Source organism: Aspergillus costaricaensis (genome assembly GCF_003184835.1).
Source record: "Aspergillus costaricaensis CBS 115574 unplaced genomic scaffold BO79scaffold_1, whole genome shotgun sequence".
Classification (NCBI taxonomy): domain Eukaryota; kingdom Fungi; phylum Ascomycota; class Eurotiomycetes; order Eurotiales; family Aspergillaceae; genus Aspergillus; species Aspergillus costaricensis.
In genome coordinates, this window is record NW_020291801.1 from 619,687 (window position 1) to 644,375 (window position 24,689).

At 50.5% G+C, this 24,689-nt stretch overlaps 8 protein-coding genes across 8 annotated transcripts; 5 read left to right on the top strand and 3 right to left on the bottom strand.

Annotated features, from left to right (window-relative positions):
- The first annotated feature begins 1,132 nt into the window (after window positions 1-1,132).
- BO79DRAFT_184590 (eukaryotic translation initiation factor 4E) lies at window positions 1,133-3,002 on the top strand. Its single transcript, XM_025680340.1, has 3 exons — window positions 1,133-1,557; window positions 1,651-2,403; window positions 2,468-3,002. Exons 1-3 carry the CDS (start codon window positions 1,523-1,525, stop codon window positions 2,724-2,726), a joined length of 1,047 nt encoding a protein of 348 aa, XP_025545041.1. The 5' UTR covers window positions 1,133-1,522; the 3' UTR covers window positions 2,727-3,002.
- Window positions 3,003-4,595: 1,593 nt separating this feature from the next.
- BO79DRAFT_162830 (SUMO protease ULP2) lies at window positions 4,596-9,041 on the top strand (the record flags this gene model as incomplete). The annotated part of the gene is made up of 8 exons (XM_025679087.1): window positions 4,596-4,808; window positions 4,925-5,031; window positions 5,091-5,171; window positions 5,236-5,293; window positions 5,350-6,533; window positions 6,638-7,036; window positions 7,091-7,156; window positions 7,207-9,041. 8 exons carry the CDS (start codon window positions 4,596-4,598, stop codon window positions 8,846-8,848), a joined length of 3,750 nt encoding a protein of 1,249 aa, XP_025545042.1. The 3' UTR covers window positions 8,849-9,041.
- A 93-nt stretch (window positions 9,042-9,134) lies between these two features.
- BO79DRAFT_234013 (gamma-glutamylcyclotransferase family protein) lies at window positions 9,135-9,763 on the bottom strand (the record flags this gene model as incomplete). Its single annotated transcript, XM_025684327.1, has 2 exons — window positions 9,135-9,679; window positions 9,736-9,763. The coding sequence occupies 2 exons, from the start codon at window positions 9,761-9,763 to the stop codon at window positions 9,135-9,137; spliced, it is 573 nt and encodes a 190-aa protein (XP_025545043.1).
- A 382-nt stretch (window positions 9,764-10,145) lies between these two features.
- Window positions 10,146-11,337, top strand: BO79DRAFT_162834 (signal peptidase complex subunit SPC3). Its single transcript, XM_025679088.1, has 3 exons — window positions 10,146-10,420; window positions 10,556-10,629; window positions 10,692-11,337. Exons 1-3 carry the CDS (start codon window positions 10,275-10,277, stop codon window positions 11,213-11,215), a joined length of 744 nt encoding a protein of 247 aa, XP_025545044.1. The 5' UTR covers window positions 10,146-10,274; the 3' UTR covers window positions 11,216-11,337.
- A 41-nt stretch (window positions 11,338-11,378) lies between these two features.
- On the bottom strand, window positions 11,379-12,390 carry BO79DRAFT_206073 (YqaE/Pmp3 family membrane protein). Its single transcript, XM_025681902.1, has 3 exons — window positions 11,929-12,390; window positions 11,778-11,853; window positions 11,379-11,683 (listed from the first exon to the last, which is right to left on the bottom strand). Exons 1-3 carry the CDS (start codon window positions 11,975-11,977, stop codon window positions 11,524-11,526), a joined length of 285 nt encoding a protein of 94 aa, XP_025545045.1. The 5' UTR covers window positions 11,978-12,390; the 3' UTR covers window positions 11,379-11,523.
- A 213-nt stretch (window positions 12,391-12,603) lies between these two features.
- On the bottom strand, window positions 12,604-14,524 carry BO79DRAFT_184601 (protein kinase PKP2). The gene is made up of 4 exons (XM_025680341.1): window positions 14,024-14,524; window positions 13,853-13,972; window positions 13,513-13,795; window positions 12,604-13,455 (listed from the first exon to the last, which is right to left on the bottom strand). Exons 1-4 carry the CDS (start codon window positions 14,152-14,154, stop codon window positions 12,664-12,666), a joined length of 1,326 nt encoding a protein of 441 aa, XP_025545046.1. The 5' UTR covers window positions 14,155-14,524; the 3' UTR covers window positions 12,604-12,663.
- A 951-nt stretch (window positions 14,525-15,475) lies between these two features.
- BO79DRAFT_234016 (ubiquitin-specific protease UBP15) lies at window positions 15,476-20,170 on the top strand. The gene is made up of 11 exons (XM_025684328.1): window positions 15,476-15,742; window positions 15,859-15,979; window positions 16,159-16,303; window positions 16,362-16,519; window positions 16,572-16,761; window positions 16,812-16,920; window positions 16,973-17,921; window positions 17,974-19,106; window positions 19,164-19,478; window positions 19,531-19,660; window positions 19,720-20,170. Exons 1-11 carry the CDS (start codon window positions 15,734-15,736, stop codon window positions 19,827-19,829), a joined length of 3,369 nt encoding a protein of 1,122 aa, XP_025545047.1. The 5' UTR covers window positions 15,476-15,733; the 3' UTR covers window positions 19,830-20,170.
- A 262-nt stretch (window positions 20,171-20,432) lies between these two features.
- On the top strand, window positions 20,433-21,593 carry BO79DRAFT_162841 (emp24/gp25L/p24 family protein). Its single transcript, XM_025679089.1, has 4 exons — window positions 20,433-20,679; window positions 20,747-20,935; window positions 21,058-21,337; window positions 21,443-21,593. Exons 1-4 carry the CDS (start codon window positions 20,527-20,529, stop codon window positions 21,451-21,453), a joined length of 633 nt encoding a protein of 210 aa, XP_025545048.1. The 5' UTR covers window positions 20,433-20,526; the 3' UTR covers window positions 21,454-21,593.
- Window positions 21,594-24,689: the final 3,096 nt, after the last annotated feature.

Consider the following 24,689-nt stretch of genomic DNA (forward strand, 5'->3'; position numbering starts at 1 on the left):
CTCCTTCCGTAACCCTTCCTTCCCCCTCACCTACCCCTACCACTATCATCTATTATGCGGAACTATGACCGACGGGCGACATGCACGCTGCTTCCTTTTTCTCGGAGATTTGACTTCCGAGCATCCTACATTTATGGTCCAGCATTTTTGACGGTTGAGGCCTTTCCATCCTGGGCACACTTGATCTGTGTATAGATTCTATTGATACGACAATACAATGCCATTTTCTCTTTCCATGTCATTCTTGTGTACAGGGCAGTTGTTGCAGAAGACCATCCGATCTGAGGTGTCGATCCGAAGCGAATCACCAAAAAAGCGTTGAGTGTGAGTGTAGCAGTAGGGAACTCGTACTGAGGACAATTGCTAGTCTACCATGGGACAATCTACTACAAACAGCCACGTCAGCAACTGATGAGGCAGAGCAGTAATACGCAAAATAAGGAGCAAATCGCGGCAATCAGACATGCCTGTGGACCTCACACTCGACCAGCAAATGCCTACACCACCGTAATAGTAGTGTGGAAGCGGTTGAGCACCTCGGATTACCAGAGTATGTGAATGAAAGCTTCATCATGCATCGTAGGGGACCGGGAAGCGGCCGTCGGCTGTTGTTCATTTGAACAGACTGCCAGACAGGACAAGGAGAGGAAGAACGCACCGGCAACAGTCGAATTACTACAGATGCGCCGGACTAAAGATTCCAAAGCTGCTACGATTCAATTTTCAGGGAGCCAATGCCAAAAACATGATATTGGCAAAGGCATGTCCCGTCATACAGGTCATCACCGCATCATGGAGCCCGGAAGAGCCCTCGTGATGATGGTTTTAGAAGCGGGTATTTAAAAATATTCTCGACACACTCATCGGAATCGCCAGTGCAGTTGAAAATTCGACAGAATCAAAAGTGTGCAGCCAGCGATGATTTGAGTTGGTGGTCTTGGGTTTAAAGAAGAAAAAGAAGAAGAGGAAGAGATGCGAAAAAATTCAGCGGTTAATAAAGGGCGCCGCAAGGAAAAACGACGGAGCGGGCGAGCAGGCGGGGCGGGATGGTGATTGGCTGGCGGGCAGCTGGAAGTGCTCGACTTTCCCAAGTTCTTTCTTCACTTCCAGAAACCGCAATTCCGCATTTCTTCTTCCCTTTCCCTTTCCCACTTCACATCTACCAAAGTATCTACTTCCTGCTTCTCCCCCCTCGACCTTCTCAGAAATTCCCTCGCCACGTTCACGATCACGATCACGATTCCTCCTCTCCAACATTCGTCACCTTCTATCCCTCGCCTCGCCTCGACTACCGTCCTGACTGCTCCGCTCGCCGCGTCCCTTCTTGTACCCTCAATTTAATCCTATCAAGTAATTTTCAGACTTGGGTCCTGTGTCACTCGATCTCCCTTGATTGCTCGATAATTTCGTCCACCACCTCGAATCTCTTCCTCCTCCTTCCCTTCGCAAAACAACCCGACCGCCGGATCCTGTGTCCCCGGCTGATGATCGCTCGCTTTCTGGGCCGTCACTAGCTATCTCCATGGATAACGCAAACCTCTGGACTCGCCGATCCAAGTACGTCCCACTTCCGCACGATGACTTTGCCCGCATACTTGCGTGGCCGGTGCGACTCAACTAACCTTCTTAATCTTTTGTTCCTGTCTACAGCACCTCCAAGTTGTCTCTGTCTATGACGGGGACGGACGGCGCTCGAGTTGAACTTCCCCGCGCCACCAAGCGATTCGGCCCCGACAGCTCCCACGGCGGCCGGTCCAACCCTTTCAACGCTCTCTCCCCCCTCTCCGGCGGCGTGTCCTCTCCGTCTACAAACGCCTCCTCTGCATTCGGCCTGGGCTCCGGTGCCTTTGCGTCGTTTGGAACCCCCAAAACCCCCGGTGCACCTTCTGACCTGAAAACCCCCGGCGAGAAGCGCGAAAACCCTGTCGACCAGGCTTCCGCCGCCGAGGCCGGCAAAACCAAGGGTGTTGCCTTGACGCTCAAGGAGCACCCGCTCAAGTCCACTTGGATTATCTGGTACCGGCCTCCCACACCTAAATACTCCGATTACGAAAAATCTACCGCCCCGCTTGCATCCATATCATCAGTAGAGAGTTTCTGGTCGATCTACTCGCACCTAAAGAGGCCTTCTCTACTCCCCACCGTCTCCGACTACCATATCTTCAAGAAAGGCATTCGTCCGGTATGGGAGGACGAAGCCAATAAGCGAGGTGGAAAATGGGTGGTGAGGCTGAAGAAGGGGGTTGCGGATCGCTACTGGGAGGACCTCCTCCTGGCTATGATCGGTGACCAATTTGCAGAGGCTAGCGATGAGGTTTGTGGTGCGGTTCTCAGTGTGCGGAGCGGGGAGGATGTTCTGAATGTGTGGACCCGCATCGATGGCGGGCGGAACATCAAGATCAGGTATGTCATACGTGGACACATTGCCTTGGAAGCGACATCGCCGGTTTACTAATATGCTCTGCAGGGAAACAATCAAACGTCTACTTAACTTTCCCGCTGACACCAACATTGTCTGGAAGAGTCACGATGACAGTATCGCCCAACGTTCGGCCATCGACCAGGCTCGCCAGGAGAAGGCCGCCGGAAACGCCGGCCATCACCACCATCACCATCACCATCACCACCATAACAACCACAACCACAACCAGCAACACCAGCTGGGCGATCGACGAAGAGTTACGGCGAATGACGAGGGGGATAAAGGAAAAGGCACGACATCTTGACATGCTTTACGTGGGTTATGATCCTGTATAGTAAAGGCCACACAAAAATCTCATTGGGATGATTTGGGATCGGGGCATTTAGGGCGAAATACTGAGTGATCTCGATTTGGGTTTTTATTTTCTGTCCATTTTATTTCAATTCATGGGCGCTGCTACTGCACGTGGATATGCAAGTTTGGGGTGCTCGGATGGGATGAAGCGTAACTACTTTTATTACTGCTATACTTAGTATCTTCTTCTTCTATCTACTTCCTCACCTGCACGAATCGTGATCGGAATAACTAGTTATTGATTTACTATTGACTTTATTTATTGAACCAGACTAGTAGATCGTGCATGTAAACTACTACAATTTAATTCCCCGCATGCTTTTGATTTTTCTCTAATTCCAATAATCTCGGATCTTTTTGGGAACCCACGTGGTATCTAGGTCGATTCTGTCCTACTGTCTACACCTGATTTCTTCCCTCATACGGAAAGCACTAAAACTAAACCCCAAGCGATAACTTCTTTAGTCAGCGCGATGAAGTTATTCCTTAACCCACCCCGACACCCTTCCTCGGTAGTATTTTCAATGCCATCCATCTAACCCTTCAACCACGTATCTCTAATTTTCCAACTTAATACTAAGGCTTACTCATTTCCCCCATCTCTTCATATCTTATGAGCCACGGGTACTATTCCCACCAATTCTACCTACATCTCATGGAACCTAGATCTGAATAGTCTGGATAGAAATCTCTGAAGTGGAGCCACGGCCAATGTAAATCAGCCATATAACATCCTGCAGGCTGGTCTGCTATATTCTACGGCAGGGATATGATCTATCATATTCAATGACGGTAGGAGGGCATTACTACTGTAGGGAGTTGAACCTGCATTATGGAGCACTGTTTGTGGGTTGCGTTAAGGTACTGTGGTGCATTAGTTACTTGGTCGTGGTTGGTGTATAGCTTGGAGCTGGAGTATGTACTTAGTTACTGTGTTGTGAGGAGGGGGATACCTGCTTGTATTTCTTGTGGCCCTTGAGTGCTGTTTGTGGTTGGATAGGAGCATCTCAAGTACTATTAAGTAGTAATTGAGGGCTTTCTATCCACTTCTAATAATGACACCACTACAGGTATAGATTTAAACATCAAGTGTTATTGTATGGAGATTGACTATTACCCTGATATTTACAGATCGATCATGGCTTGATATTATGGGCTAGGCTTCTTGTAATACATTATTCATCTGTCTTTCTACCAGATTGCTTTCTGGTAGTTTTACACCATTCCACAATTTTTCGAGTGTTTTAGTCGGTCTAATCATGGTAGATAGGATTAGGAGCATCATTCGTAGTACTACTATGAATACTATGTATCATTTACTTCGGTATGCGCAGGTACAATCACCATGATTGTACTATTAATATGTGTATTAAGAAGTAAACGGGAGGTATATATATGCGGAGACTGTGTTAATGCCCTCATCTACTACTAAGAGTGGTAACAGACATCATTACATCATAAATATAAAAGTGTGTCAACTCCAGATGCTGCCTCAGTGCTGAAGGAAGTGGTACTGCTATATATATCGCAAAATGATACTTATTTGGCATCCCGAATGGTGATTACAGAGCCATACTGTAGACTACTATCTACAGCAAATGCACGAGACACCACTAGTGCGGGCACTAGTGGCCGGACTAGAACTAGTCAGCAGATTTGTAGGGCTCCGCACGTCGGTGGGCAGAATCCTCCCACCGCCTTTTCTGGCCCATCCATGATGCATTTCTCTCTATCGCCATGCCCACTTCTGCTCGGTATTCGCCGAATATGAGAACCCTCTTGGCCTGTCTGGTCATGCAATGACCTCGCTCGTGACTACATGCCACTCTTCAAACAACTCTCAGACTTCCTCTCCGGCCGCACCTCCAGTCGACCCCCCTCCTCCCCGCAAACTTCCCCCGATCCTGCGCCCCCATCAGATGCGACCTCCGACCACATACAGCGGACTGAGACGTCCGGCGCATGGAATTCCGGTTCGCCTATAGAATACGGATCTCTTCATACATCTCTTGAAAGCCTTGATCCGGTCACCGTAAGTATCCGTACTCCGCCCAGCGCTTTCCAGATTACCATGCGATCATTCTTTCGCAACTCATGTCTCGGCCTATAATTTTACATTTTCCGCTCTGCTAACACCGGCCGTGATAGACTGCTTTCAGCAATGCCGAAGGACTTCGACATCCTTACGAACACCGACCTGTACGTCCACAATATCGCCAGACCGTTCCTCGATCAGATTCAGGAATGCGTCGCCTGTAAATATGGCCTCGCAATGCGGAAGCAGACCGAGTGATACTGACTCGATTGAAATTAGGTCTGGCGACACAACACATGCCAAGTCGCGCCAGCGTTCCGAAGCATACGATGAACTTAGGTTGTTTCCTCCCAATAAGTGGTGCGTTCAGTTTTGCGCAGTGGCCATATGAATATATGCTGATCAGCGAGATTTACTTTCTTAGGAATGACCCCGGTGGAATCCCTATAGTGCCAGGACAAACAAAGAGCAATAAGCCCAAGGTATGATTGACCAGAACTGAAAATGCTTGTGTGCTCGTGCTAACAGCAGGAACAAGTCACCTTTCAGACCCGTGGATACGATATCGAAAGGTCGAGACAGTGGATCGGTTCGTGCACAAGGAAAATCGAATCGCCTACGGAACAGCCAGCCAGGAAATGTCACAGGATACGCAGGCTCTGAAAGACCCAATAAACGGCGCCGCCAGGATACCCTCGATTCCAGCCGTGGAATTTTCACAAAACCGTCTGACAACGATGTTGAGCACCCCGCTCAGGAGGCGCCCCGCATCGCCGGTCACCCACCACGTATGTCTCCTACTTTGAGCCAGAGTTCAGGGAAGCAAAAGAAACAGCGGAATAACAGACGCTCAAAAGTGGACGAGTACCGAAGCACTGAAAATATCGTGAGACCTTCCCGGATACAACCAAGCCCAAAACGTGGTCCCTTACCCAACATCGGAGCACCGTCCGATGATGACCGCGATGAACGTTTCACGAAAAATGCCACCAAAGAAAGACGGAGAAACAATTCATTCATTGCCGACGTAGACTCCGGCGCCGAACAGGAACGACCCTCCAAACATGAGATCCTACAAAGCGTCGAAATCATAAATGCGAAATCACAGGAACCTGCAAATAAGACAATGATGGGTCTGCTTCATGATCCGGAAATTGCGGCAAAACCCAGAAGACGGGTGTCTGAATCGCGGGAGAGTCCCGATGAGCTTCAAGGGGCGGTAACAGTGCGGCCACCGCCCGCTCAAATTGGAGACAAGAGAGCTGAGCTTGGAAGTCAACGCACGACAGGCCGTGAGCACCTGTCTCAAGATATTAAACCAACTCTTTTCGAAGCCTCCGGGGCAAGCAAGAAAGGGAAACGGAAGAACAAGAAGACCAAAGCTTCCGAAATGTCGAACCAGCGATCCTTCAAAGCGAAGCTCGTCCGAACTGGTCCTATCGAACAGCAGGCATCGGATGGCAAGTCCGTCGAGGTTCATGTCGACATGACGAAACGCACAATCGTACTGTGTCAAGAGACAGATTCGGAGAACATTTTTGAAGCGCCTCTTTCTAGAGTACGACAGATCCTGAAAGCAGAATCACCAAACAATAAGGTCAGATTAGTGCTATCAAAGACGTCGGAACTCGATAACCGGATCGATATTGAGTTCATGTCTTTCACTGTGAAGGAGGAATTCTGCTGTTTATTGGGTGAGGTCGACGTTCGTGACAAGTCAAGGTATGTCAGTTCACTGTTCTCTATTTGTGCCGCTTTCCTTTGGCTCTTGTTGCTGTTCCTGAATGACACCTTTTGCTATTCAACTGAGGCTGATATAAGAGTAGCGAATGGATGGACAAAGCGTTCAACAAGGCCCAAAGAGAAACTAAACAATCTACAAATGGAATTAAACGGCCATCATCGGAAAGCGGTCTTGAGCAAGTCCCGGACAAGCAGCGTGACACCACGAAACGGGTGAAGCTTACGGACAATCTGCGAGATGAAAACGGGGTTGCCGCTGGGAGACAGCCGTCGCCGCCGGACGCCGCCTCTCGGGAACGTGCAAACCCCTCCCTTACTGCACCCAAGCCCAACAACTCGAACCCATCGCAGCCTGAATCAAGCCCAAGCCGTGTGTCGAAGAGCGCCACGGACCCCGGTGTGGAAATTCCCGTGAAGAAGTCTGCGTCCAGCATCACCACAAGAGCCATGTCGCGTCTTCCTTCCGCGACTACAGTAGTGTGGTATGTATTGGCTGGTCAATATAATGTGGTAGAAACGACTGACAAATATGACAGTGACGATAGCGATGATGAAAGTACGCAGCCACCTTTGCCAGCTGTAAACACTGAAAAGTGGCACAAGTATGCAACTCTGCAAACCATGGTACTCGTTGGTGCTAACTATGTAGTAGACCCCTTGTCTATCCGCTAGTTGGGAAGAAGAAGGCCGAGGTGGATGTTTACGACCTTGACCGACTGCGCGAGAATGAGTTCTTGAATGACAACCTTATCGGGTTCTACATTCGATTCCTGCAAGATCATTTGGAGCGCACCAATAGTGACGCGGCGAAGAGAGTCTATTTTTTCAACTCCTTCTTTCACGATACACTTATGAATGTCCCCCGGGGCAAGCGGGGCATAAATTATGAAGGCGTGCAGAAGTGGACGAGGACCGTCGACATCTTCAGTCATGATTATGTCGTTGTCCCAATCAATGAAAGTGCGCACTGGTATGTTGCTATAATCTGCAACCTACCAAGCCTGCAGGGAATTGTCCAGGAAGGGCTAGATCCAAATGAACCAACACAAGGCGAAAAAGAGCTTTCGGGGCCACCAGACAGTCAGGTTCAGGAGATCTCTGAAACGCCAGAGCCGGAAGTAGCCACCAATAAGGACAAGGAAGAAAAACAGGCGAACGGCTCAGGCCCTACGAGAGCGGAGTTAGCTAGGCGATCCCTAGAAACTATGAGGATAGCTGATGGGGCTGGAAAGGGCCAGCCTGCAGAGAGTCCTGCTGCAGATCAAGAGTGGCCTGAGCTTGAAGCTAGCCCAGAAGGGCTTTCCAAAACTCTCCCCAGTCTTACAGAGAACGCAACGACGCCCGAACAGCCTGATAAGAAGGAAGCTGCTCAATTGCCCGAACCATCAGCTAAGCCTCGCAAACAAAAGGCAAAGCGAGCGGGCCCTAGATACGACGTCTGCCAGCCGATCATTATTACTTTCGACTCGCTGAATGTGCCCCGTTCTCCAACAATAAGCTCCCTTCGTGAATATTTATACGAAGAAGCCAAATCTAAGAAGGGCGTCGAAATCGACAAAGGCCTGATCAAGGGTATGAGGGCCCGGGATATTCCCCTGCAGCCCAACTATTCCGACTGCGGTCTGTATCTTCTGGCATACCTGGAGAAATTCGTCCAAGATCCGGATGTGTTTGTCAGGAAGCTTCTTCAGAAGGAGATGGATTCGAAAGACGACTGGCCTCCGCTGAAGTCCGGTCTCCTCCGACGGCGACTCCGCAAATTCCTTGACATGCTTTATGACGAGCAGGAGCAGCTCAAACGCCATGAGATCAGTGACAAAGACACTATGGTGAATAAGAAGCCAGTCTGTTACCTACTCGGTAGTCCCGTGCTGGAGGGTGCGGAGAGCGAAAGCAAACATTCACCCCGGAAAAAGGGGCCGTCGAATGGCTCGGAGGACCTTGCTCAGGCTGTGAATTCTGAACGACAGTCGCAAGCCGAAGCGGAAACTAGCGCGGGCCAGGACAAACCTAAGGAGATCCAAAGATCACCGGTAGTGGACGCCAAAGAGTCACGGCACCCCGAAGCATCTCCCGAGAAAGATGTTGTCCTAGTCCCAGACAGTCAGCCGGAGGCAGCGCCACCTAAGACCAAATCCAAACCATCAAAGCCACGACGACAGAGTCCGGAGTCGGAGACACAGCCGCGCACCGTTGTCCACAACAAAGAAGATGCTCCGGAGGGCGATAGTCCTGACGACAGTGTGAGTGTTGTGGCAGTCGAGACCCAAGTACGAGGGACACCCACGAGGTAGTCAGCTATGCACATAGTAGTAACGAAAAGCACTATCTCTAATACTTGTCTTATGCATTATCTGCTTTGTTATTTTCCTAATCCGTGCCATCCGCACGCAGGCGTTTCCGGGACACTGGGGGGAGGGTTGAGTTGACAGTTGCATTAGATACCAAGCATTTGCATGCGAATGATTCTGTGGAATTCAAGACGAGGGGTGACATGTATTGTATATATGGATATTTGATAGAATCGGACGATCTGATCTGATCTAACCCAGCTGAAAATATTCTGTCTATGTCTACTTATTACCAATCCTTCTCATCCGCCTGCACCCACCACGCCATCTTATCCCTCTTGAACGCCTCAAAATCCCACTCCGCATCCTCTAACCGCTCCTTTCCAGCAGTCCACACATACGTAACGGCCTCTACTTCCTCCCCTTCCTTGGTCTCACCGCTGCCCTCTGTCTCCGCTGCACCTAACACCTCTTGTATCTCCCCATTACCACCCTCACCCTGCTGCTGCTGATGATCTAGAACCCTCACCCTAACCGCCCTCTTCTCATACTCACTCCCCTCGAACCGATCCAATCGATACACGTCCCCGTCTGTTAATCCCCACACTACTGTGCCTAGCACAGATGCATCACCACCGGTAGCAGTATCACCAGATGAAGAAGAAGAAGATGGTGTAGTGGGTATAATACCCGGATAATCCGCATACCGGACGCGATGGCGTCGATAGTTATGCAGTATTGCCGGCTTGATTGTCAAGAGAGCCTTTTGCCATGGTTCTGGAGTGGAGTTGCCGTGGATTACGCGGTGGAGGATGGGAGGGGCCATTAGGGTGCCTTGAAGAGATCTTAGTAGAGGTATGGTAGAGGGGAGAGGGGGTAAAAGGAAGTACCGTAGAAGAAGAGGACGTGGTCGCCCATTCTGGATTCTCTTATCTTTCTATTGTATATTGGGTCTATTGTGGTGTGAAATTCGAAGGGAGGGAGTATGCGGGGTTGATTGGTGGTTGGTGTTGAGGATGAGGTGTGGTTGGTGTAAGTGGGTAATTAATTGAGAGAATATTATAGTGACGATAAAGAATAATGAGTACAAGTAACAAGAGTATATGCGATAGTCTATAACAGCTTTGCGCGCAGCAATTCAATCCAACGAGGAAATGAAGTTGTAGCAAAGTGCGCGACAGACAGTATCGGAGATAAAACGATAAGTAGTAGCTGCTTATCGATAAGCCAGCCAGCCATTCAGCTCAACCAATCCCGAAAAAGGCCCATGTGGCTTCAAGCTCCGCCCATCTTTGTTTCTCTTACTATCACCAATACTATCCCCAATACAAACATCCTCGCGACTCCGCAGCTTCACAGGGAGTTATTCTCCCTATCTTCCTTTTCATAAACCTCCTTTCCATCGCGGTCCATACACATAGAGGGGATCATGCACTCAACCCTCAACCGCGCCCAAGGCGTCTTCGGCTTCTTCACGACCGTCGCTCTCTTCGTCGCCGGTCTCGCTGCTCTCAGCGTATTTCTCTATCCTACTGACGATGTGACGTCTAGTGTGAAGTTGCGCGATGTGAAAGTGTACGTTTCCCATCCATCTTACTCTTTCCAATCCCACCCAATACAATACTTATCTACCTACTACACCACCCCCATAACATAACATAACATCCACACCAACATAACTAACCCAACCCAACCAATTCAAACCAACAGAACAAAAGGCCGTCCCCACTACTACAGCACACGAAAGGAAGAATACGCCGCCATGAAATTCGATTTGGACGCTGGTACATACATCCCCCCCATGCCCATCTCCCATTCCCCTACATAACTGACAACCATACAAAAGACCTAACCCCCCTCTTCAACTGGAACACCAAACAACTCTTCGTCTACGTCTACGCGACCTACCCCTCCGACCCCACAAACCCAACCACCTCCGCGCCCTCCCACTCCGTCATCTGGGACACCATCATCCCGGCCCCGGAGTCGCCGTACTCGTTTAATGCCCTGCGCGAGAGATTTTTCCCCTCTGCATCATCGTCTGCGAATAAGAAGCGCAGTACGAAGAAGACTTCATCTTCCAGTAAAACGGCCAGTAAGAAGGTGTCTGAGCCCGGGAAGCTGAGACTCCGCGATCAACGGGCGAAGTACTCCATCGGGGATGTTTCGGGGAAGATGGCCGAACGGGAGAATGTGACGCTTTCTGTCGGGTGGAATGTGCAGCCGTGGGTTGGGGCGCTGTGGTGGGCTCCACAGACCGGGGGTGCGATGAGGACGAAGGGGGATGTGGGCACGAGTAGGGCTTTTGGGTTGCCGGCGTTGAAGGGGAGGAATGTTGGGACTGCTTCTGCTTCTGCTGGGGCGGTGTAGGTGGGGGAGTATAGTGGGTGATTGTTTATGTAGGAGAGATGGTATAATTGCATTGGGATTGTTCTTGTTTATTTTGGGTGTTTTATTTATTTATGGAGGCATGGGCTGGGCTTAGGTTTGAGGTTGAGCATATCATCTACTTGCATTGTAGAAATAAAAGAACCTCAACTCCAGTTAATGATGCTATCGACTTTGGCCGTTCATTTTAGGGTTTCGTAACATAACAATGTAATACCCGGAACAGTTAAATGTAAAGGGAAAAGAAACAGCCATGTCCACATGTAGCTTGATTCATTCAGCATCCATCATCAAGGGATCGTGCCATACGTCGTGTGGTGATTCCCCCCGCGCTGAATCCGTTCGGAATAGACTCCCGGCGCGCGACGTGGTGCTTCGCCTGTCCCTGCGTTGCGATTGGCGTAGTATACGTATTCGAGGTAGAATGCGTGGATATGACCGGGTAAGTACCTGCACAATGTTGACTCGGTCAGAAACCATCTACTTTTAATGTAACACTGCGAAGGCGAAGAAGTATAGTGGAAACGAAGGATGAGGAACTAACCCGAGAATCGTCAAGAGTATATTGATAAGCAGATCAACACTGCAACCCGAGATCATAAACACACCGAGAGGAGGTACTAGATGAGTAGGAAATTAGCTTCTGATTCAGATTTATGAAAAAGTGTGAGAATATAAGTGGAGGGGCTGCATACTGAACAAGGTAATCAGAATCAAGCAGAGCATGGAGCATGTTCCAGCCATTTTAGTTGATTTCGAGGCTATGTTGATAACGACAATATAGTAGTAGTGATAGTACTGATTAGGACCGTGCGGCAGACTTGACACGTTTGCTCGAGTCCAAATAGGTACCCAGGAAGCTGAGGGATAGAATCACCACCAGCAGGATGTAGATGTAGATGGGGACGTTATCGTCTTTGTTGGAATTGAGACGCTTCATTGTATATGAATCAAGAAGGTGACAGGATCGGATCAGTCACAAGGTTTCACAGGTGTTTCTAGATCGACGTCACCGGGACGGGAAGGTGGTACTGGAAGATCAAATTGGCTTCCCAAGTGTTGATCAGCCTTGTGAGCCAGCGCCACGGGTAGCAAGTCACAAGTCAAGTCGAGTATGAGAGAACAACACAGCAGCCGAGTTGAGCGATCAATCCCTTGCCAGGCCACCAACTGAACAAGGCAGAAATGTTTTTAGTTTGGCCTGGAATTGCCCGGATCCCATTCCGGCTGACGTCATCCCGCAAGCTGCCGCAAATGGGCCGCGCTTGCCTGTTTGGGCTTAAGGCCGAGCTACGGAAAACCTGGGGTAAGTGGGGAGTTCAACTAGTAGATAGGAGATGTTAAAGGCAGGTGCCATTGTTGCGGTTGGTGTTCGTTTAACGTGTATATTTGGAGGTATATACGACTTAGCCTCTCCGTACTTCGAGCCTCTATACTGCATCAATTGACGCACGTGTCGTCACCTGTTCGTTCTTGTTGCCGAGTTTCGAGATCTGCAGGAACGCATCCACTCCGTAACCTTCGAGGCTATGGAGCTCCAAGCTGCCCGCCCAGTACTCGGCATACACTCGGCTCATGGGCAGACCGATCCCCAGACGTAGATTAGGGGGCCGCGAGGTCAGCGAATCCAGCGAGCTCTCGCGGAATGTGTCCCGATCCGCATCCTTTCTTTCTGTTGGCACGCACAGCTCCTGCATGGTGGCAGCCATGGCGGGAACCTGTCCCAGGTTCTGGAGGTGTGATGTGCTGTAAGGGCCTTTGTTGAAAGACCACAAGTATGGCAGAACCTTACGCGGTATGCCGCCACCCTGATCCGATACCCGCAAGATCACATGCTGCGGGGCCTCGCAGATGAGAACCTCGATAGGCGGCGGTTTCTCCGTAGAGTCCCGGTATCGTTCACTCACAGCTTGGATCGAATTGCGGAGTAGCTCACCGATGATATACTCCAAGTGACTCAGCATGTAAGGGAAGGTTGCCTCAAGGTGACCCTGCACCGAGATTTCTGGGATCTTATCCGATCCACCGTTCTGCCGCAACATATCCTGCGCCAGCTTCCCGCACCGTTCAGCAACCTCTTTCGCGTTGCATCTGAGGAATACCTCACCGACAAAGTCGGCATTTAGATCTGTGCGATCTTGGGATCCAGGGAAGTGCCACGGAGAGTTGAAGGTTTCCGTTAAAGCAAGATGTTGCTCGGCGATAACGCGGCGTGAAATTCTCTGTTAGGTTGAATGTATTAGTAGAGAAACACACCATCCACCCAGACAAGGCCTTACTGCTCGGAGAAGTGTGTTCATGAAGCTGTCCAGCACATCTGACGGGACGAGCTCGCGGCACTCCAGGACACCCGTTGCGAGTTTGGGAATCACAACCAGGTGTTCCCGGAGCGTTTTACGTAGGATGTCGCAGAATTTATCATTGTCATCCAATGTCTTTATCTCTGGGATGGTCCGAAACCGCTCGAATGCCTTGTAGTAGAGCTCGTACACCATGGACAGGTGGGGATTAGCCACCACCACATACGGGAGTCGTTGTATATCTCGTAGGCGATGTGCGAGTCTAGCGAAATATTGGAGTTAGTTAGATCGTCAACTGCGATGGAATGACCGCACTAACCTAGTTGGAAGCTCAGTTCGTACGTAGTTGGCCGAACTGATGAGCCGAGATTCCGTCAGGGTTCGTCCAAAGAAAGTTAGCTGTCGCAAACTGATAGGACGGATGTCACGCTCAACCCATCTGCAAGCCATTAGCATTGACGCCCGGTAGAATGTGTCAAGGATAGCCTACTCGTCCAAAGCCGATACCGGTCTCCACGGCGGCGGACTGTGAGCTTGCTGAGTGGAATTAAATCGTAGTTTTGGAGTGCAGCAGCATTTACGAAGAGCCCGCCAGCGACGAGCTGAATGACTCCACGCCATATTGCTGTGGTTTGGACTGAGTCAACGGCTTAAGCGCGGGTGTGGCATGGAGGGGACCGTATTACGCCAATGCAGAACGGGCGCGCATCAAAAGAGCCACACGAGATCAAGTTCCGATAGAATGGTCCATACATGGCTCTGCAGAGGATCAATTTGGTCCACGACCGCTGAAATCACAGTGGCATGACATGGTTCCTGATGGCAAATGCGGCCGGTTTTCCAGGCGTCCGGGCGGTGAGAGCTTTAGGCATGTGACGTGCCGATGCTCACATGTAACGGGAGAAATGAAAGAAAGAAAGCAAATCATCAACACTATAAGATTCCCCCTTGAGAGTATTCATGTCAATCCTGTATAGCTGACTCCTCCTCAATCCGAGGTCAGATTGGTACTGGGTAGAAGTTAGGGATACAGTACAGGGATGCTGGTGCTGGTGCTGGTGCTGGGTGTTGCCTAATTAAAACGGTGATCTTCCATTCCACCCGATCGTGGACTAAAGAGCGGATGGCGTTGGAAAGAGGTCCAAGCCTAATGGAATAGAAGGATAATTGGTAGGAAGAGCACGAAGTAAGAAAGAGTAAGCATACTTAAGTGAACTACCATTAGCTATACAATACATTATTTCCCTCTCACTATTTATTTATAAGATGCCGGATAAATTCTTTTTTCACATCATCCTTTTTTTTTTTCGGTCAGTCGGAACTGCAGCATCGTAATAATGCTCGGATTTGGTCTAGTTTGGACGGTGGAGCGTCAAAAAAATGCACGGGTGATATCACGTTTGGGTAAGTATCTAGTAGGTGGCTAGCTACTACTACTGTACAATCCCTATCAGCCTTGCCTTACTTGGTCCTGCATAGTAAATAAGATAACGCCAGGCAACTTGCCAGGAGAAGTTGACCTAATAGCCGCCTAGAGTAAAGCTGCAGATGGCAAAACCGGTAACTGCCTTTTGTTAATATTTTCTTTTTTGTACAGGTCCTGTGTTCACACAACTCATGACAAGAAGCATCAATGGAGTCAACCATCATACGAGCGTAAATGGAAGTGACTAGTAGTATGGTCACTGTTAAGAAATCCACCTTCCTCAAGTCAATGAGCCATATTAATTAACCCCAATCCACTGATTGGACTACTTTCATAGGCAGCGAATCGAGCAGTACTAACAGGCAGTAAAAAGAAAAAAAGAAAAAGAGGAAAAAGGAAAGGTGGTGTTGGTGGTGGTGCTGGTTTGTTAGGGGAAGTACCAGAAACCTCTTAATAATAAGGGCTGCTGTGTCCCGCATGGCCGTTATTATTGGGTTATGGCAACTCCGCCACTAGCTTCATCCCAAACTCCTGCGGACTGGAATCAACGGCAGCCCAGATCCTCCTCTTCTCTTTCAATTCTCATTCTCGTCTTACGAGGTTCTGACCTCTCCACCTCCTCCCTTCCATTCTCGCCCTATCCTATCCACCTCTCCGAAGGATTAACCCCGTTCCGATTTAATACTCCTCCTCCCCATCCAACCTGCAGCGTCCCGTCCGTGAGAAGAGTCTGTCGTTCAACTCCAGTGCGGGTACGCACTTTTTTCCTTCTACATGGACAACGTAAGTTCTCCCTCATATTGTGGTTCTCTGAAAATCATTTCGCATTCACCTCCCCAGATATGCCTGTCCCCCCGCAAGCCACCGATCGCTGACATCGTGTTCCCGGATCCTCATAGGTCCCAGACAGTGAGATGCTCGTCGACGAATATGAGCAGTATCACAATGACAGAACCGACGAGGTCGTCGTCTCTCGGTCCGGATCGGAGGAACCGGAGCCAGAGCCTCTTGCCGACGATCGTAAGATCCTTCTCCCCCGTTCTTCCTTTGCTCCCTTTGGCGTCTCTTGTGCCGTGGCGATGGTTGTGTGTTGGTGTCACGGAATCCCCGCGGTGGGGGTGAGCCGTTACAGGTCGCGGTGACGAGCGCTTTCTCCGTCAAGCTTGAGGACATGTCTGATCCCCCGATTTTCACTACAGATGCAGCAATGATGGCCCGGATCCTCCCGAAAGACCCCGATTTGGAAACAGAAGATGAGACGTATCACACATGGCATATCCAGGATTGGCGGAAACTCAAGAAGAAGGAACACGGCCCGGTCTTCCAGTGCGCCGGCTCTCCTTGGTGGGTGCACCGTCCTGTCGCTTCAATCCGACGAGCTGGCTCTGACATCTATTCATAGGCGAGTCCTCTTCTTTCCTTACGGTAATCATGTCGAACACGCATCCTTTTACCTGGAGCATGCCTGGGAAAACGAACCTCCAGCAAACTGGTACGCTTGCGTTCAGTTCGCTCTGGTTTTGTCCAACGTAAACGACCCATCCATCTACATCTCTCACGGTGCGTATACCCAGACTGGAAGCCGTGGCTATTTTCGCTGATCGGAATGTAGTCGCCACACATCGATTCAATGCGGACGAGGGTGACTGGGGATTTACCCGATTCTGTGAGCTGCGCAGACTCTTTAGCGTGCCATGGGAGGGCCGCGGCGTTCCTCTGGTGCAGAACGAAGAGGCCAAGATCACAGCATACGTGCGTGTTGTCAAGGATCCCACAGGAGTACTGTGGCACAGCTTCCAGAAGTATGTATCTGCTCAGATGTCTACTCAGACCTCTTGCTGATTGTTTCCAGCTACGATTCGAAGAAGGAAACAGGCATGGTTGGATTGAAAAACCAAGGCGCAACCTGCTATCTGAATTCGCTTCTGCAGTCTTTATACTTCACCAACAAATTCCGCAAGGTACGTGGCAGTATCTATCTGCTTCGACGTGAATGCGCTAACACGCTTCAAGGCCGTCTACGAGATCCCGACAGAGGCCGAGGCTTCAAGAGACAACAGTGCTTGGACTCTTCAGAGACTGTTCTATAACCTCCAAACGAGTGAGAACTCTGTCTCGACGACAGAACTCACAGCATCCTTCGGCTGGGAATCGCGACAAATCTTTGAGCAACAGGATGTCCAGGAGCTTTCTCGAAAGCTTATGGAGAGGATGGAGGAGAAGATGAAGGGCACGCCGGCAGAAAAGGCTCTCCCGGAGATGTTCGTCGGAAAAACGAAAACCTATATCTCCTGCATCAATGTCGACTACGAATCGTCGCGAGTGGAGGACTTCTGGGACATCCAACTCAACGTTCGAGGCAACAAGACCCTCGACGACAGTTTCAAGGACTACATCCAGGTGGAGACTCTTGAAGGCGAGAACAAGTACGATGCCGGACAGCCCTACGGTCTCCAGGACGCCAAGAAGGGTGTGATCTTTGAGAGCTTCCCACCTGTTTTGCACCTTCATCTCAAGCGATTCGAGTATGACATCCATCGTGACGCCATGATGAAGATCAACGACCGCCACGCCTTCCCCATGGAGTTCGACGCCACCCCGTACCTGTCCAACGATGCCGATAAGTCTGAGCCCTGGATCTACGAGTTGCACGGTGTGCTGGTGCACAGCGGTGACCTTAATGCCGGTCATTACTACGCCTTTTTGAAGCCTACCAAGGATGGACACTGGTACCGGTTCGACGACGATCGGGTGACCCGGGCGACGGACAAGGAGGTGCTCGAGGAGAATTACGGTGGTGAATATGAGCTGGCCAACGGCGCGGCTGGTGTCAGACAGCCTTACACCCGCGGGCTGTCGACCAAGCGCTCAATGAACGCTTACATGCTGGTATACATTCGGAAGTCGAGATTGGATGATGTTCTCTTGCCTATAACAAAGGAACAAGTTCCCTCCCACATCGGTATGTTGGGCATCCTCATCAACTCTAAAGATCTATACTAACTATGCCGCAGAAAACCGACTCGTGGAAGAACGTATCGAGTTGGCGCGCAGAAAGAAGGAGAGAGAAGAAGCCCACCTGTATATCAATGTTGGCGTATTGAGCGACGAGTCTTTCCAGGCCCATCACGGATTTGATCTCACGAGTGCAGACCTGCCAGCTACCGATCCTGCGGTGCCGAAGCAATACAGAATCCTCCGGGCTAAGAAGGTCGGAGAGTTTGCACAGCAGCTCGCAGAGGAGAAGGGACTCGATCCTGAACAGGTCCGTTTCTGGGTCATGGTGAATCGACAGAACAAGACGACTCGGCCGGACCAAGTCATCAAGGATCAGGACATGACTGTGGAGGAAGCTTACAATCGCTATGGCACGAAAGGAAACCCGTTCAAGGTCTGGATGGAGGTGGGCCAGCCTTCTGCAGATGGATCGATCTCCTGGCCGGATAACAACTCGGTGCTCGTCTTTTTGAAACATTTCGATGCGCCCTCGCAAACAATCGCCGGTGTCGGTGCAGTCTACGTGCGCAAGACACAGAAGGTTGCGGACCTCGCCCCTATCATCCTCGAGAAGATGGGCTGGCCTGCTGGGACCGAGTTCATGCTGTTCGAAGAGATCAAACATAACATGATCGACGTGATGAAGCCGAAGCAGACCTTCCAGCAGTCCGAGATTCAGGATGGAGACATCATCACCTTCCAGAGAACGATCAAGGAGTCAGACCTACCGGCAACCGCCTTGTATACGGACGCAAGGCAATATTATGATTACCTGCTGAACAGGATCAACATTACTTTTGCTCCGATCAAGGCGGATGAAGGCGACGAGTTCACACTCACGTTGAGTCGTAAGATGACTTACGATCAGTTCTCGAAGAAGGTCGGCGAGCACCTGAACGTGGAATCGACTCATCTGCGCTTCGCGCCGGTCCTTGCAAGTACCGGCAAGCCGAAGGCGTTCATTAAGCGGAACTCCAACCAACCCAACCAGACCTTGTATCATATTCTCGGTGGACAAGCAACAACTTACGGGTACAGCATGCATCGCCAGGATGCCCTGTACTACGAGGTTTTGGAAACTAGCTTGAGTGACTTTGAGTCTAAGACCTGCTTGAAGGTTACATGGCTTCCTGAAGGCATCACCAAGGAGGTAAGTCCCGATTGATAACCACGCTTTTGCAAAGGATTGGAGCTAAATAGTGTTTAGCAACTGGTGGAGGTGTTGGTTCCTCGCGACGGTACCATCGCAGACCTTGTTGCCGGCCTGCAGAAGAAGGCAAACCTGGACGACGAGACGATCCGCGAGACCCGCGTCTACGAGACCCATGGCGGCAAGATCTACCGGGAATTTCAGGCCGACTCGAAGATCGCTGGAATAAACGAATTCGTGTCGCTGTATGCCGAGAGGGTTCCCGAAGAAGAGGCCAACATGCAGGACGGCGAACGGACGATAAATGCCTTTAACTTTGACCGCGAGGTCAACCGGCCGCATGGCGTGCCTTTTAAGTTTGTTATGAAGCCGGTACGTTGTAATTCCGCCTGAATTCGGGTAACAACATTCTAACGTTTACTAGGGCGAGATCTTCAAGCAGACGAAGGAGCGACTGTCTAAGCGGACTGGCATCAAGGGCAAGCAATTCGAAAAGATCAAGTTTGCTGTGGTGTCTCGCAACATGTATTCCAACCCGCGCTATGTGGAAGATGGTGAGTGACCTGACCCAGTGCTTTTAAAACGAGCGCATTTTTTGGCTGACGCTGTTCAGATGATATCCTCTCCGACATCATCGGTGATTCGGACGACCTGCTTGGTCTCGAGCATGTAAATAAGAACCGCAATTTTTGGAACCGGAGCGAATCGTTCTTCATCCGATAGATGGGAGTTTTGCTTGATGGTTATGGCTATGCACGTCTTTTTTTGCTGGGAGTCTATCTTACGATTGGCAGGGAACGCATACCATTATGAACATACGGAGGACATGTGTTGCCCAGGCGAATCAGCTTATGAAGAAAGAACTTCAAAAAACAACATACTTTATACATGATGAACAGATGCGATTATTTCAATGTGTTGTGGTATTGGTCTGTCTGGTAGCTTAGAAGGGCAGGCCTAATGGTTCCGTTATGATATGCTTTTAGCAGCTGGAATTGATGTATGAGCTAGCTTGGAAGGATGCGAGCTTTTTGAATGAACCGTATTAAGTGCAAAATGGTCAGTCAAAACAGGGGCCGCGGTGAGAGCTATGTAGCCAGTCTGACAGACGCCGTCTCTTGACGTGTTTTGCATTTACTTCTTTCCAATGCCAAAGGAGTAAATTTGACAGTAGAATAAGCCATTGGCTGATAAATACAACAGGAGGCGGGTCCATCCCAATTGGGTCGAGGATGAACGGGAAGACAGCCTGTTAGTGCAAACACAACAAACGGAGCGGGCCAAAGTCACAGCTGGCCAGAACTTCCAACTCCATCAATTAGTCTAGTTGTGTTGTCTTTGAATCCATTCACCTTTCCCCCCTGAAGCGTAGTCCTAAACTTGAGGTCGCAGCTCCTCTTGTTCCGCACCACTGCTCGCAATGCGCTTCGCAGCCCTGGTTATCGGCCTCCTGGCCACCTTTGTTTCGTCTGTGGCAGCCACGGCCCTGACCTACCGCCTCGAGGCCAACGAGAAAGCGTGTTTCTATAACTATGTTGACCAGAGGAACGTGAAGCTTGCTTTCTACTTTGCTGTGAGTACTCCTATCCCTTCTGTATCCCTCAATGTGGGATTGTCCATTAACCGGGGCTTTCAAATAGGTCCAATCCGGCGGTTCCTTCGATATCGATTACTCCGTTGTCGGTCCCGGCGAGAAGGTGGTCCTGGATGGTACCAAGGAAAGACAGGGTGACTTTGTGTTCACGGCCCAGAGCATTGGCGAGTACCGGTTCTGCTTCAACAATGACATGTCGACCTTTGCCGAGAAGATTGTCGATTTCGAGATCGCGGTATGTTTTGTTTGTTTTGGTTACCTATTATCATATTGGCGACCCGTGACCCTCTGGGGCTATATTACAAAGTAGTGTAAAAGGGATTGAGACTGATTACGCACGTGTGTGCGTGTCTACAGGTCGAGAACGAGGAACGCGCACAACTGCCCTCCCGCCAGGGTGCCAGCCCCGAGCAGGCCTCCGCTCTCGAGGAGTCGATCTTCAAGCTGTCCGCTCAGCTCTCCACCATCACCCGCAACCAGAAGTACTTCCGCACAAGAGAGAACCGCAACTTCAGCACCGTTCGTAGTACGGAGCGTCGGATTTTCAACTTTAGTGTGATTGAGGGTTTGATGATGGTTTCGATGGCCGCACTGCAGGTCTTTGTTGTGAGGTTCTTCTTCCAGGGTGCTAGAAAAGGTAAGTGTCGATTTCCTTTTACAATTGAGTTCCGAGTGTTTTTCGTGGGCTATGTGTTAATCCCCGTTTGGTAATGGGGCCGTTGGAGCTGATTAATGATTATAGGTTACGTGTGATGATGTGCGAGCATGATGAAAAATATTTCTTCTGTCCTTTGATTGTGGCGTCTGTTTGTATCTACCCGCTGTTGTAGGGATCTAGAGCATTTTTTTTTACTCCTGATAATGGAGCTGGTCAATCGGAACAAACATCTTGGTATCAACGTGAATTTCTTCTTGGGGTTAGGGATTGTGGACTGATAACTGGGTTAAGCATGACGTTGGATGTTTCACTACGGCAACGTGGATTGTCTCTTTCTCTTCCGAGATATGGGCATTCCGGGGAATGTCGATAGGGTGTGATGGAAGGTACGTATTCGAGCTGATTCGGCCTAACGGGCCGCGAACATATGACATCGTCAGAGCGGAGAAGCAGGCCTAGCCTTCTCCCCCCTAGCATGATCGGCCAACTGTCTCAGAAATGTCATGTCATGGAGACGGTGCTTAGGAGGACACCATGTTCAATCGAGCGCTGTCTGACCTGCGAGATGGAACTACGTGGCGTCACTAGAGGCGAGGACTTGATCAATGCGAGGGAGTCCGGTGGCCGTATCGTCATAATCTGACTCGGAAGCAGGACTGGACGTTTCCAGTGGTGCAGACAACATCATGGGTTCCACGATCCCTGGCGGTATGACGTGAAGAAGCGTCCCATAACCGAGGAGGCGCATATGCCTAGACAACCGTTAAGCTGAGTGTTCAGGTTCAGGCTCTCAATACTCTGTCTGTTCGGGTCTAGTCCGTGGAATATTTCCCGCTCGCTCAAGAGCGCGAAAAGCATGTCAAGGGAAGTCCGAGGACAATGTGATATCATGGGAGCGGTCAGAGACGATTGTTTCTCGCCAGTCGCAGTGATTGCAATCTCACCGTCTGATGTTTCCGAATCCATGGGGCCAGGTACGCCTGCGCTTTTTCTTTCATTGACGTGGGGGGTGGGGAGACGTGGCATTCCAATATCATGGGCGTATTCATTTTTCCAAATCCGAGACAAAGGAGATAACAACCGCGCCGTGAGAACCGAGAAGGATTTCATCACTTGTTTCCAGGAACATTGTTCCGCGATGGGCCCACGGGAACGGATGTCACATTGAGTGATAATCCACCGCTCGCTCCTGTGATCTAGGCCCAGAAAGCGTTCCAAGTTTTATTTGATTATGATTATCGCTGATGGTCGTTGGTTGTGCAGTCCGCATACAGCGTGTTTTACTTTCCGCTTTCGCATTTCGCGTCGGAGTGCTGCAGCAGCTAACTTCCTTGCCGGGGATCGTTGCCTGGATTGGACACACAGACACAGTAGTACTTTCTGTCCGTGGCCCCTTTGAGCCGGGCTACTAGCTGCCCACAGTGCAGCGTCCCGAGGAGATCAAATGCGCTAGTCTAGGAAGTGCCCTTCAGGGCTGCCAACTTCTTACGCGAGCAGTTTGGTTGTGTTTTGATCCACCTGGGGGCCACCAACCGAACCTTCTGCTGATGAAGATTTTACAAGTGGGTCGCTGTGGGATATCAACAATCAACCGAAGAACAGCAGAAAGGGGAGGCTGGGTGTGTGTGTCCCTGACTGCGTGTCCTAGCAACGATCGTTAGCGCATGAGCTGCATGGGGCACCGAACAGATCGGATCCAATCCGGAAGGCGTCCCGGATTCTGCAGCATGCATTGCCTGCCGCGGTGCAGTGGCCCGATACCGGATTATTAACTCTATGATATGACTAGGTTATGCGACGTTTTGCTGGGGATGGATGCGATTCAGATATTGATTCGCCTACGCCTTGTTGGAATGAGAGGGGATGGTTTCCAGGGAGAAAGGCTGGCGATGCCGGAGGATATACCAAGCTCCCGGGTCAGAGGAAGAGGACAAGACTCCATGGATGGAGAAATGAGTGTCTGGAGGACTCCATCATACCTCGTAAATGGATATTGTGTGTGGTAGGAGATGAATATGAAGATGGAGCCAACGAGCAGATATGACTCGGTGGCGGCCTTATGCCTGACGTCATGCGCACCCCAGGCACCGCGCCATTCCCGATGCAGCCATGGCGCTAGCTTGATCCGAACTCCTCTCATCAGCCAATCATCGGCCCGCATTTGCAAGGATGAATTCATCGTCTCCATCACTTTCCCAACTCTCTGTCTCCCCGTTCCAAACTGCGTCCCCAGTTACAACTGGGCCCCCCTGTTCGGTACTGCTCTACTTCTGCAGGGTTATGATCTAGTTTAATCTTTATCGGTTGTCGGTTCCCTCCAGGGAGAATGGGTCTTGGGCCCGCCACAGCAACTGGATGAACTTTTCTGGTTGAGAATGGAGTAGTTAACAGCAGCTGTGAAGATGAGACATCCTCATCCTCTCTTTCACAGTTACTGGCACCGGAGATGATCAGTAGCCATCCTCCACGCTAACCCTCCTCTTGCATACTCCTAGTCAACTAGCGTCCTTTCACTTTTAGGTTCATCCATGACACATCGCGTCCCCATAGTCTCCCTCCATCTCTCTCTCACATATTGTGCATGCAACTAGCTCCTGGGGACAAACTCCCTTCCCCCACCATGATGGCTGGCTCGCTGTCAACCATCATACCTCATGTTGGATTCTTAGGCGGTCTACGGACTCATCCAGGCCTCAGCCAGTGCAAGTGCCGATCTGCAGGGACGTGCACTTCAGTAAGCGCAGACTGTCGATCTTTCGACGCCATAAATTCTCCAATGCACCAGTCGCATTCCATCGGTGACCTCATGCTGCTCCTCTAAATGATGGGACCGTGGACCATCCGGGGGTAACACCGGCCGAAGAGAGCCAGTGGAGTACGGTTATTTCCGATAATCCTTCCCTCCCTGAGGGAGGAGGTCTGGTCCGGGCCCCAGTCGCCGCCGCCGCTGCCGTCGCCGCACCGATGGAGTGGAGGGGGGGGGGGAAGAAACTGAAGGTAAGAACGCCGGTGCAGGCCCCATCGACCCTCTTCTGCATGAAGGATGCCACTGAGAGGAGCCCTGCGACGGCAAATGATGTCATGGCTGTCCTATGAGGGTCTTCGAGGCACAACAACACGGTGGACTCCTCTGCTCTCGGGCCATGGACAAGTCGAGCCTACTCCCTAGGGTCGACAGGTCGCTCCAGCGGTTCTGTCATGGTCCGTTTTGTGATCTCATGTCGGTCTGGTCAGAGCATTTATCTTGCGGGTAGTCCCATCTTATATGTTGGTCCGATGTAAAGAGTTTCCCGATTGTTGTTGCTGCCCAAAGCTGTTGCGTACCAAATCT